The sequence below is a fragment of the Erythrolamprus reginae genome, chromosome 7 (genome assembly GCF_031021105.1).
Source record: "Erythrolamprus reginae isolate rEryReg1 chromosome 7, rEryReg1.hap1, whole genome shotgun sequence".
NCBI classification, from domain to species: Eukaryota; Metazoa; Chordata; class Lepidosauria; order Squamata; family Dipsadidae; genus Erythrolamprus; species Erythrolamprus reginae.
This window is the reverse complement of record NC_091956.1, coordinates 4,970,306-4,982,015: the sequence shown is the minus strand read 5'-3', so window position 1 is coordinate 4,982,015 and position 11,710 is coordinate 4,970,306. Positions and strand designations below refer to the sequence as shown.

Sequence of the window (11,710 nt, the reverse complement as noted above, 5' to 3'; positions counted from 1 at the left end):
TGCCAAGCGACATTGTTTGGTTGACAGGGCCCGGAGAAGGCCAACTCTGTGGGACCTAACTGGTCGCTGGGATTCGTGCAGCAGAAGGCGGTCCCTGAGGTAATCTGGTCCGGTGCCATGAAGGGCTTTATAGGTCATAACCAACACTTTGAATATTGCATATGCTTTGTTAGTTCAAGGTTGCTTTTTCTACCATCCTCCCTTCCCATCTCATACAGCCCTTCTTTGTTTCTTCCCTTCCTCTTCCTAATAATAATAGTAGCAACAGATTTGGAAGGGACCTTGGAGGTCTTCTAGTCCAACCCTCTGCTTAGGCAGGAAACCCTACACTACTTCAGACAGATGGTTATCCAACATCTTCTTTAAAATTTCCAGTGTTAGAGCATTCACAACTTCTGGAGGCAAGCTGTTCCACTGATCAACCGTTCTGGCTGTCAGGAAATTGCGTCCTGTACACTGTTTTAGATTTACCTCACGATGTTACTATGTTCCTGGTGATCTGGTTCACTATAAATGTAAATGTTAAATATATTTATTTATTAAAAATACAAGTTTGTGTCAGTGTCTTTGGCTTCATTTGGAGAGCTGGTGCGCAATTCGCTGACCGCTGTCCCTTTTCAAACCATATACAGTGACACCTTGTCTTACAAACCCCTCGTCATACAAACTTTTTGAGATACAAACCCTGGGTTTAAGATTTTTTTGCCTCTTCTTCCAAACTATTTTCACCTTACAAACCTAAGCCGCCACCACTGGGATGCCCCGCCTCCAGACCTCTCTTGCCAGCGAAGCGCCCATTTTTGCGCTGCTGGGATTCCCCTGAGGTTCCCCTCCATGGGAAACACCACCTCCAGACTTCCATGTTTTTGCGATGCTGCAGGGGAATCCCAGCAGGGTAATCCCAGCAGTGCAAAAACGGGCGATTCGCTGGCAACAGAAGTCCGGAGGTGGGGTTTCCCAGCGAGGGGAGCCTCAGTGAAATTGCAGCATCGCAAAAACACAGAGGTCCGGAGGTGGGGTTTCGAGGACTTCGGTGTTTTTGCGATGCTACGATTTCACTGATGCTCCCTTTGCTGGGAAACCCCCCCTCCGGACTTCCGTTGCCAGCGAAGCGCTCGTTTTTGCGATGCTGGGATTCCCCTGCAGCATCACAAAAACACAGAAGTCCGGAGGTGGGGTTTCCCATGGAGGGGAGCCTCAGGGGAATCCCAGCAGCGCAAAAACGGGCGCTTCGGCTGGCAAAAGGGGAGAGTTTTGGGCTTGCACGCATTAATAGCTTTACCATTGATTCCTATGGGAAACATTGTTTCGTCTTACAAACTTTTCACCTTACAAACCTTGTCCTGGAACCAATTAAGTTCGTAAGACGAGGTATCACTGGTATTTGAAATTATCACTGTTGGCGGAAGGAAATGTAACAATCCAGCATATAAAAGACAGTACTGCACTCTACCTGCTATGCCATCTCACTTAGCAACTGAAATCTCGGACTTAATTGCTGTTACCAGCCAAGGACCACTTACCTGTACAACTCTCCTTGATATTTCACCCAGTAAGGTGAATATTGTTTTCATGGCCCATCCCCAATCAGGTGCCATGAAAATGTTTAGGAACTATAACTCCCAGAATTCTCAGAGGCACCCAAGCCAGTTAGCATACTGATTGGAAGTTCAGGACTCTGTGTTTGTGTGTTTCTTTCTCTATTATAGATGCACAGCACCTTGCTGAGGGAAGCTGCTTTAATCAGAAAGAAACAATTGTGTGAATGACCTAAGTGCTAAAGCCCACTGCAACAATATCGCCAAAAAAGCCTCTAGAGTTGTTAACCTGATCCTACGCAGCTTCTGCTCAGGCAATCTCACACTACTCACAAGAGCCTACAAAACTTTTGCCAGACCCATCCTAGACTACTGCTCATCTGTCTGGAACCCATACCACATTTCAGACATCCACACCCTTGAAAACGTCCAAAGATATTTCACCAGAAGAGCCCCTCACTCCTCCACTTGAAACAGAATATCCTACGAAAATAGACGAACAATCCTGGGCCTTGAAAGCCTAGAACTACGGTGCCTAAAACACAATTTGAGTATTGCCCACAAGATCATATGCTGCAACGTCCTACCGGTCAATGACTACTTCAGCTTAGACTGCAACAACACAAGAGCACGCAACAGATTCAAACTTAATACGAACCGCGCCAAACTTGACTGTAAAAAATATGATTTCAACAATCGAGTTATTGAAGCGTGGAACTCACTACCGGACTCAATAGTGTCAACCCCTAACGCCCAACATTTCTCCCTTAGACTCTCTATGATTGACCTCTCCAGGTTCCTAAGAGGCCAGTAAGGGGCATACATAAGTGCACTGGTGTGCCTTTCGTCCCCTATCCAATTATCTTTTCTTTCTTTCACCTATTTTATATATTCTCTTCCTTTCATATATCCTCTCCTCTAAGTTCACTTTCACCCTCTTTTATATTATCACATGTCTATTTTTCTTCCTATGTATTTGCGTATTGGACAAATGAATGAATAAATAAATAAATAAAATAAAAATTCCAGACACGCAACCATGACGCCGGTCAGAAACGGTTCGCTCTGCTGCTCACGCTCGTCTTGAGATAAGCTCTGAAATTACCTGATCGGCCACCGCCCGCGCCAGTTTGTCCATTCTGGAGCCGGCTTCTGCAATTTTCTTGGCCGCGTTTATGACATCAGAGGTATTCTTCAGTGGTCCTTTTCCCCTAGAAGACACAAGGGGAAAAAACCGTTGACTTCATGCTTGGAAACAAAGCAATGACAAACAAATTTGAATACTGGCAGGCCTGAAGGCCCAAGGCAGGTATGACAGGCTGTTCCCACTTTACTTTATTTCAGTGGTTCTCAACCTTTCTAAAGCCGTGACCCCTTAATACAGTTCCTCATATTGTGGTGAGCCCCAACCATAAGTCTAGTGCCAATTCTCCTAATAGAACTTTAAGCTGATTTGCAGGAAGTTCAGAGGGACACTCCCACCGTAAACGCCTGATTGGTCGGATTGTAAAAATATGTTCCAAGGTGCCAGAATAGATATGTGACCCCTTAATACAGTTCCTCATTTGTGGTGAGCCCCAACCATAAGTCTAGCGCCAATTCTCCAATTAAGCTGATTGGCAGGAAGGTTAGAGGGACACTCCCACTGCAAACACCTGATTGGTTGGAATTGTAAAAATATGCTCCAAGGCGTCAGAATAAAAGCTTTAGTTCCTAACACCAGGGGAAATTTGTCTTTTCTCATGATCGTAGGCGACCCTTGTGAAACGGTCATTTGACCCCCAAAAAGGTTCCGACCCCAAGTTGAGAATTATTGCTTTTTTTGGTCAAATGTGATTAGACTGGAGTAAAATGTTCCCGGTGCGCTTGTACCTATCAGTTGCCAGAGAGCTGGTTGCGAAGGGTGTGCGAGGCTTCGCCCACCTGCCCGGATGCCACCATTTGATTTTTTTTTACCCTCTGCCCATGTGCAAAGTATTCTGTGCATGTGTAGAGGAGAAAGGAACGCAAATGGAGGCACCCAGGTGGGTGGTTAGAGCCTCAGTGCTCCCTTCGTTACCGGTTCTCCGACGACCGACAGGCACAAACGAACCAGGAGCATTTTACCCCTGGATTAGATTTACAAGGAATCTGTCTCTGATACAGAAGCACTCAGTGTCCATGCAAAGCACCAAGCAACAACAACAACCACAATACGTTATTTGTATGCCGCCCCGAGTCTACGGAGAGGGGCGGCATACAAATCTAGTGCTGGTAACAGCAGAGAGTTGGGAGTCAAAACTGAAAAAGTTATGTTACAGAAGGACTTTTTCCCAAATATTTATTGTACCTGCTTATATATGAAGCTTTTTAAACTATTGTGTTTCCAAAAGCATATATGTCCTGTAAGACCCAACTACAGAAAAAATAATCAAGGATGGTAGAAAATAAAACCAATTCATTTATCAAATTCCTAGATCATATCTCTATTTACAAATGATACGTAACAAAATAGTGCTTCAACTACATAGCTATAACAACATCAACAAAAACTGTTCTTTATAAATAAATAAATTTAAATAAATAATTAAAGATCCACAGAGTCGGCCTTCTTCAGGTCCCACCAACTAGACAATGTCACTTGACGGGGGCCTAGGGGAAGAGCCTTCTCGGTGGGGGCCCCGGTCCTTTGGAATCAGCTCCCCCCAGCGATTCGTACTACCCCCCACCCTCCTCGCCTTCTGTAAGAGTCTAAAGACGTGTCGCCGGGCCTGGGGCCATTAGATCTTAGCTCCTTGGCCGATGAGTGTAGGTATGTTTTGCTGTTCGAATGGGAATAGGTGATTTTAAATGTTATTAGGGTTATTAAAGGAATTTTAGCTAAATTAATTGGATTTTTAGATATGTATATTGTATATTGTTTTGGGTATGTTGTGAGCTGCCCCAAATCCTCAGAGAGAGGCAGCATATCAATCAATCAATCAATCAAGGAAGGAAGGAAGGAAGGAAGGAAGGAAGGAAGGAAGGAAGGAAGGAAGGAAGGAAGCTAGATTCCTCTGGGACTTCAAAATTCAAATAGACAGGCACCTGACACATAACAGTCCAGACTTAACAACTGTCGATAAGAAAGATGAAAAAACAAAATCTGAGGTCAGTTGGGGGAAAGATGAGAAGCAACGAGGGAAAATAATATTTTACTGAAAGAGTAGTAGATGCTTGGAACAAACTTCCAGCAAACGTGGTTGGTAAATCCACAGTAACTGAATTTAAACGTGCCCGGGATAAACATATATCCATCCTAAGATAAAACACAAACAATAGTATAAGGGCAGACTAGATGGACCAGGAGGTCTTTTTCTGCCGTCAATCTTCTATGTTTCTATTTGTCTGCAATGGTACGGGGTTGAACTAAAAGACCTCCAAGGTCCCTTCTAACTCTCTTATTCTGTTATTTTGTTAAACAGTTTTATATCCAGGATGGAAGGGGTCTGCAGAATATTTTTTTCCAGCCCTCCTTCTGATCCACACAATATACAGGCCTTCTGTGGAAAACAAGGCTGGTTTTTTTCTGCAATCTTAACTATCTATTGGCGTCTGTGCCTGTCCTGTTCGATTGCTGTAATACCCAAACCAGACAGCTATCGACGTGCAAATGACAGACTCAATAATTCCTCTATAAACCTCTAGCAACAGTTCCGGTTTTGTTTTTCATATTCGTGCAGAACCGCGAGGTGACTGTTTACTCAATTTAACACACCATGCTCTTTAAACTACTTATTAGAGCATAGGTTAGGAAATTTGGGGGGGGGGATTTGGGAGGAAGGGGGGGTGAGGGAGGCAGGGTAGATCTACAGCTATTCCAAAATGCTTTGCCAGCAGTTTGGTCTCGGTGTGTGTGTTGTTTTCTTTTTTTGCCTCCGAGCCCCTGAACTTAATTGTAGATGCATTTTTAAAAGTGTTCATTAAGAGGGTAGTCCTGGAGGAATGCAAAATAGCAAACGGGCTCAGTGTTTCCCCAAGCAGGATTTAATGTAAAATTGGCCCGATCCAATCCGGAAATGGGTCAGAATTCAGCAGGGACATAAAAGGAGGCGTCTTTACACGTCCACAAAGTTGAAATATTGTCAGGGAGGTTTGTTAAAATGTGGGTTGAATTTCAGATTTTTTAAAAAAAATATATATTATTTATTTGTTTTTGCCCTGGCTCGCCCAGCTGTTTGGCTAATTTGTTCTTCTTCATCCAAGAAAGTTCTCCAGTTCTTCTTGAAGACATTTTGCTTCTTATCTAAGAAGCTTCATCAGTTCTTCTTGAAGACATTTTGCTTTTCATCCAATAAAGTTCTTCAGTTCTTCTTGAAGACATTTTGCTCCTCATCCAAGAAAGTTCTTCAGTTCTTCTTGAAGACGTTTTGCTTCTCATCCAAGAAAGTTCTTCAGTTCTTCTTGAAGGCGTTTTGCTTCTCATCCAATAAAGTTCTTCAGTTCTTCTTGAAGACATTGTGCTTCTCATCTAAGAAGCTTCTTCAGTTCTTCTTGAAGACATTTTGCTCCTCATTCAAGAAAGTTCTTCAGTTCTTCTTGAAGACATTTTGGTTCTCATCCAATAAAGTTCTTCACTTCTTCTTGAAGGCATTTTGCTTCTCATCCAAGAAAGTTCTCCAGTTCTTCTTGAAGACATTTTTGTTCTCATCCAATAAAGTTCTCCAGTTCTTCTTGAAGGCATTTTGCTTCTCATCTAAGAAGCTTCTTCAGTTCTTCTTGAAGACATTTTGCTCCTCATCCAATAAAGTTCTTCAGTTCTTCTTGAAGGCGTTTTGCTTCTCATCTAAGAAGCTTATTCAGTTCTTCTTGAAGGCATTTTGCTTCTCATCCAAGAAAGCTACTTTCGTTCTTCTTGAAGAGGTTTTGCATCTCAGGTCTTTGGAAGAAGCTGCTTTGATAAGAAGCAAAACATTTTCAAAGGGGGGAAAAAACCCAAGAAAACCCAGTTGATTTTTGAACAGAACCTTTGGGACAACCATGGCCTGAGTGACTGAGAATCTCCGTAAGTCAACCCTCACAAAGACAAACTTCACGGATGGACCTACCTGGTGAAGTCGGTCATCTCCATCATGATCATGCACATCTGTTTGGCCAGGACAATGATGTCATTCCCACTGTCATCCCATTTGGCCACCTCGGCGTCCAGTTTACTCTTTTCTTGATGGAATATCTCTACCTGCTCGGCTATTTTCGCTTTCTCCTCCTGAGGAAGTTGAGCCATGATGGCCTGTTTGAAAAACCACACAGAGTCATGTTAGTTTTAAGACGTGTTGAGAATGCAAACTTGGAGTTTAGCTTCTCTCCACTTTCTCTAAGCTGGAAAACCATTTTAAAAATGCAATTTATCCCTCCTGGCCTTCATTCAAATCTAATCTGATTTGTGCTTTAGTTACTGCTGATAAGGAATCCTTCTAGATAAGGGGTCTTCAAATTTGGAGACTTTTAAAGATTTCAACTCCCAGAATTCCTCAATCACGGAGTAATCCTGGGACTTTGAAATCCACAAATCCTTTTTTTTAAGCTTTTTATTTATAATACAATTAAAAACATAGAAACATAGAAGACTGACGGCAGAAAAAGACCTCATGGTCCATCTAGTCTGCCCTTATACTATTTCCTGTATTTTATCTTACAATGGATATATGTTTATCCCAGGCATGTTTAAATTCAGTTACTGTGGATTTACCAACCACGTCTGCTGGAAGTTTGTTCCAAGGATCTACTACTCTTTCAGTGAAATAATATTTTCTCACATTGCTTCTGATCTTTCGCCCAACTAACTTCAGATTGTGTCCCCTTGTTCTTGTGTTCATTTTCCTATTAAAAACACTTCCCTCCTGAATCTTATTTAACCCTTATTTAAAAAACATGAAAAGAACCAAAAAGACATGGACATGACATGATATTCCAATTTAAATATTTCCATCAAGTTATTTCTTTTTTTCTAAATATAGGTCTTTATCTCTATATTGATATATCTATATTTCATTTACAGTGTTAGTTCCATTTTCCTTCTTTGATAATATGAAAATCTATACATCTCCTATTTATCGCTATATATTATAATCCCAACATTTCTCTTAAATTCCCACCAATTGTATAATTTGTCCCATATTTCAAAGTATCATTTTTATCCTTTACTTCCATCATGAATCTGTCCATTTCTGCACAAGAAAATATTTTGTGTAGTATCTCTGGTTCAGTGGGGGGTGTCTTTGTTTTTCCATTTTTGGGAAGTTCACAAATCTTAAAGTCGCCAAGTTTGGAGACCCCCTGATCTAGATCCAAAGACAGACTACAAAAACGGTGGAAGGTCTTAAGCCTAAAACCTATCAGGAAAGACTTCATGAACTCAATCTGTATAGTCTGGAGGACAGAAGGGAAAGGGGGGACATGATCAAAAAATTTAAATATGTTAAAGGGTTAAATAAGGTTCAGGAGGGAAGTGTTTTTAATACCAAAGTGAACCCAAGAACAAGGGGGCACAATATGAGGTGAGTTGGGGGAAAGATCAGAAGCAACGTGAGAAAATATTATTTGACTGAAAGAGTAGTAGATGCTTGGAACAAACTTCCAGCAAACATGGTTGGTAAATCTACAGTCACTGAATTTAAACATGCCTGGGATAAACATTGATCCATCCTTAAGATAAAATACAGGAAATAGTATAAGGGCAGACTAGATGGACCAGGAGGTCTTTTTCTGCCATCAATCTTCTATGTTTCTATGTTTCTAGATCACCGATACCAACTAACCAACTTTCTCAGAGCTAAACCAGTCTGTGTCCAGGATTAGCTCTGGCTTATTTTTTCTGAACTTTGCAACAAACAAGCAACGGAGAATCTACTGGCCCCTTAAAAATGAAATATCATTGCAGAATCTTTCACGGGTCAAAGACTACTTCATTAACTACTAGAAAGGGGGAAAACAGCTCAAAACTCAGTATAATTATAATACAGGAACAGATGGCCCCAATTTGGCTAGCGAGCTGGATCATAGTTGACAACAATCTGCACAGAACCGGATCATCAAACTCTGCAACTTATACCACAAAAAAAACCTTGAAATTTTGGAAGCCGTTTGTGAACTTGTGTTAAATACAACCCTTTAACAGAGGGCTTTAAAGATGAGCATTGTTCTTGGGGTTAGCTGCTACCTGTTTCTTTTTACAGAAAATAGATGGTGGGTCGACTTGATTGATAGACAATAGATTTCTACAATGGTAAATTTCTTTTCAGGCAACATAGCATTTTCAGTAATTATAGATGGGAAAGTTTATAACTACTTGTAGCTCTGTTATGTAACGTGGGCCGAAGGCACCAGATACTGTATTTGAGTTATTCTTTTTGTTAGCATTCAACCAGGGTAGGCATTTTATGTTTAATATTAATAATATATTTGTTACTTCGTGTTGTACCCATATTTTTAATGGTTTTTTTAATGTGTTGTTTGGATTTGGTAATCAAAGTTTTCTTCTTTCTGTTTTATTTTTATTATTTATTTATGAATTGGATTTATTATTTATTTATTAATTGGAGTCTTCGGAGAGGGGTGGCATACAAATCTAATAAATTATTATTATTATTATTATTATTATTATTATTATTATTATTATTATTAATAATATGCCGCCCCTCTCCGAGGACTCGTTTTGTATCGTAACTTTGGAGAAAGATTTAAAAAATATATTTTTTTTTTAAAAAAGGAAAACTCCAAATAGACTTTAGTGTACAGTGGTCCCTTGATTTTCACGGGTTCAAACTTCGCGAAACGGCTATACCACGGTTTTTCAAAAATATTGATTAAAAATTACTTTGTGGTTTTTTCCCCTATACCACGGTTTTCCCCGCCCGATTACGTCATACAACATCGCCAAACTTTCGTCTGCCTTTAATAAATATTTTTTTAAATAAACTTTAATAAATAAACATGGTGAGTAATAATCTAAATGGTTGCTAAGGGAATGGGAAATTGCAGTTTAGGGGTTTAAAATGTTACAGGAAGGCTTGTGATACTGTTCATAGCCAAAAATAGTGTATTTACTTCCGCATCTCTACTTCGCGGAAATTCGACTTTCGCGGGCGGTCTCGGAACGCATCCCCTGCGAAAATCAAGGGAACACTGTACTCCAGAATTTGTGCTGTGCGAGATAACTTTTCTAGAGGAATTTGAAATGAGTTTCAAGAGATATCACCATTGAGCTGATTCTGAGTCCAATGGTAAATAGAAGAATTCCACTTTATTTCAACGTTTTTTCCAAGACGATGCTGCAAGAAAACAGCGTTTAATAATTACTTTTGAAGATCAAAATTTCAGCCATGATTCCTATACTGAAAAGTGTGTTTAGCTCCAGGGTTGTATCTCACTGCTTGGTACATTTAATGGAGTGTGGCATAGATTTAAGTGTCATTACATTTTTTCTTGTTTATGTCACTTTCAATCAGCTATTGCTTCTCTCTACATATTCTTAAAACGCTCTCGGCTTTTTAAAAAATTCACAATTGACCTTTTGCAGAACCAGAGTTTGGGTGGAGGGGGAGAGAAAGGTTATCTTGAATCAAGAGATCAAGAAAAAAAAATGAAGAAAACATGAAAGCTTATCAAATTAGAATTCAGCGTCTAGGTTTTAATTAGGCCTTATCAAAGTAGTTCAGCAGTCTGAAATGTTAATGTGCAAACACAACACATCAACAGCAGCTTCCCCTATAAAAATGCACAGAAATTGAGAGTCTCTTCTTTGCATCTCAAAAGAACTGCAGTGCTGTTTTATGAACTTAATGTTTATATTTGCATCTCTAAGGTTGTGCATATTTATTTGCGTGTCTCCCTGATACCTCTATGTGGTGTGATTCCAACTAAGGCTAACTTTTGTTTTTACAACTCAGAAATTGGTTCTCCCCCACCCCCCGAAGACTGTTTTCTTTCGGTGAGCTATGCAGTGTATAAATTCCCATTTCCATTTACTTCTAATCCACAATAAATGTGGAGTCGTTAAACACCAAATAACTTCAATGGAGTGGTGTTGCCACCACGTAAACCTTCCTGTTATACAGAATGATTTTATGGAAAACATTCCTAGGACTGAAGAAAAATAAAATGCAGATTTTGTTGGGCAAACTAACAGCCATCTGGCAGAGTCCTTCGGGCCCTCATGAAAGGTCAAAGGGACCTTGAGAGACATGATGTTCCAGAAGGTGGCATTGCCAGCCAGTATTCTGTCTGTCTGTCTGTCTCTGTCTCTGTCTCTGTCTCTCTCTCTCTCTATCTAATCTATCTATCTATCTATCTATCTATCTATCTATCTATCTATCTATCTATCTATCTATCTATCCATCTCTTTCTATCCATCTCTCTCTCCACCCATCCATCTCTACCTACCTACCTTTCTCTATTCATCTCTCTTTCTTTCTCTCTCTCTCCCCCTCCCCTCTATTTATGCATCCATTCTCTCTCTCTCTCTCTCTCTCTCTCTCTCTCTCTCTATCTATCTATCTATCTATCTATCTAGTTTGTCAATTACGCATTGGAGGTACAACAGTGTTTATATACATGATACTTGTAAAAGAGAAACATTAGGACAGGGGAAAGAAGGCACACTGGTGCACTTATGCACGCCACTTACTAACCTCTTAGGAATCGGGAGAGGTCAACAGTGAAGAGTCTAAGGGTAAAGTTTTGGGGGTTAGTGATAATTAGTGTTGGGTGAACCGAACCCGCAAAATTTGGGTTTGTACCAAACTTTGCACAGTTTGGTATACCGAACCCGAATTTTTGCAAAAGTTTGGCAAAATTCGGGTTCGGGAGAGCGCCAGGAAGCGCCACCACCCAGCTGTCACCTTCCGGAACAGCCGGGGTACTACCCGGCGCTCTCCCGAACTTTTGCCGAACTTCTGAGTTCGGCGTTCGGGAGACCGCCGAGAAGCGCCCTGGCTGTTTTTGAAGGTGACAGCTGGGCAGCAGCACTTCCCAGAACAGCCTGTTGGGAGGCACAAAAGGAAGTGGGGAATCCCACAAGGGGATTCCAGGGGCGGAGCTTTGACGTCACTGAGACGTTCTTCCTGGCCAGCTGAAACGGGGACTCCAGGAAGGACCCTTAAACATCGTCTTTCAAGGCTGAAGAGACCAAGGCGTTGCAACCTGGTTCCATTCCC

The 11,710-nt window shown here is 41.0% G+C and overlaps 1 protein-coding gene across 4 annotated transcripts in view; it reads right to left on the bottom strand.

Moving 5' to 3' along the window:
* CTNNA2 (catenin alpha 2) overlaps positions 1–11,710 on the bottom strand; it is a 361,600-nt gene that overhangs the window by 56,137 nt on the left and 293,753 nt on the right. For all 4 annotated transcript variants that reach the window (XM_070756873.1, XM_070756876.1, XM_070756875.1 and 1 more), the window contains exons 9-10: positions 6,605–6,786; positions 2,644–2,749 (exon numbers count right to left, since the gene is read on the bottom strand). In XM_070756873.1, coding sequence (XP_070612974.1) covers positions 2,644–2,749; positions 6,605–6,786 — 288 coding nt within the window. The remainder of the gene's footprint in view (positions 1–2,643; positions 2,750–6,604; positions 6,787–11,710) is intronic.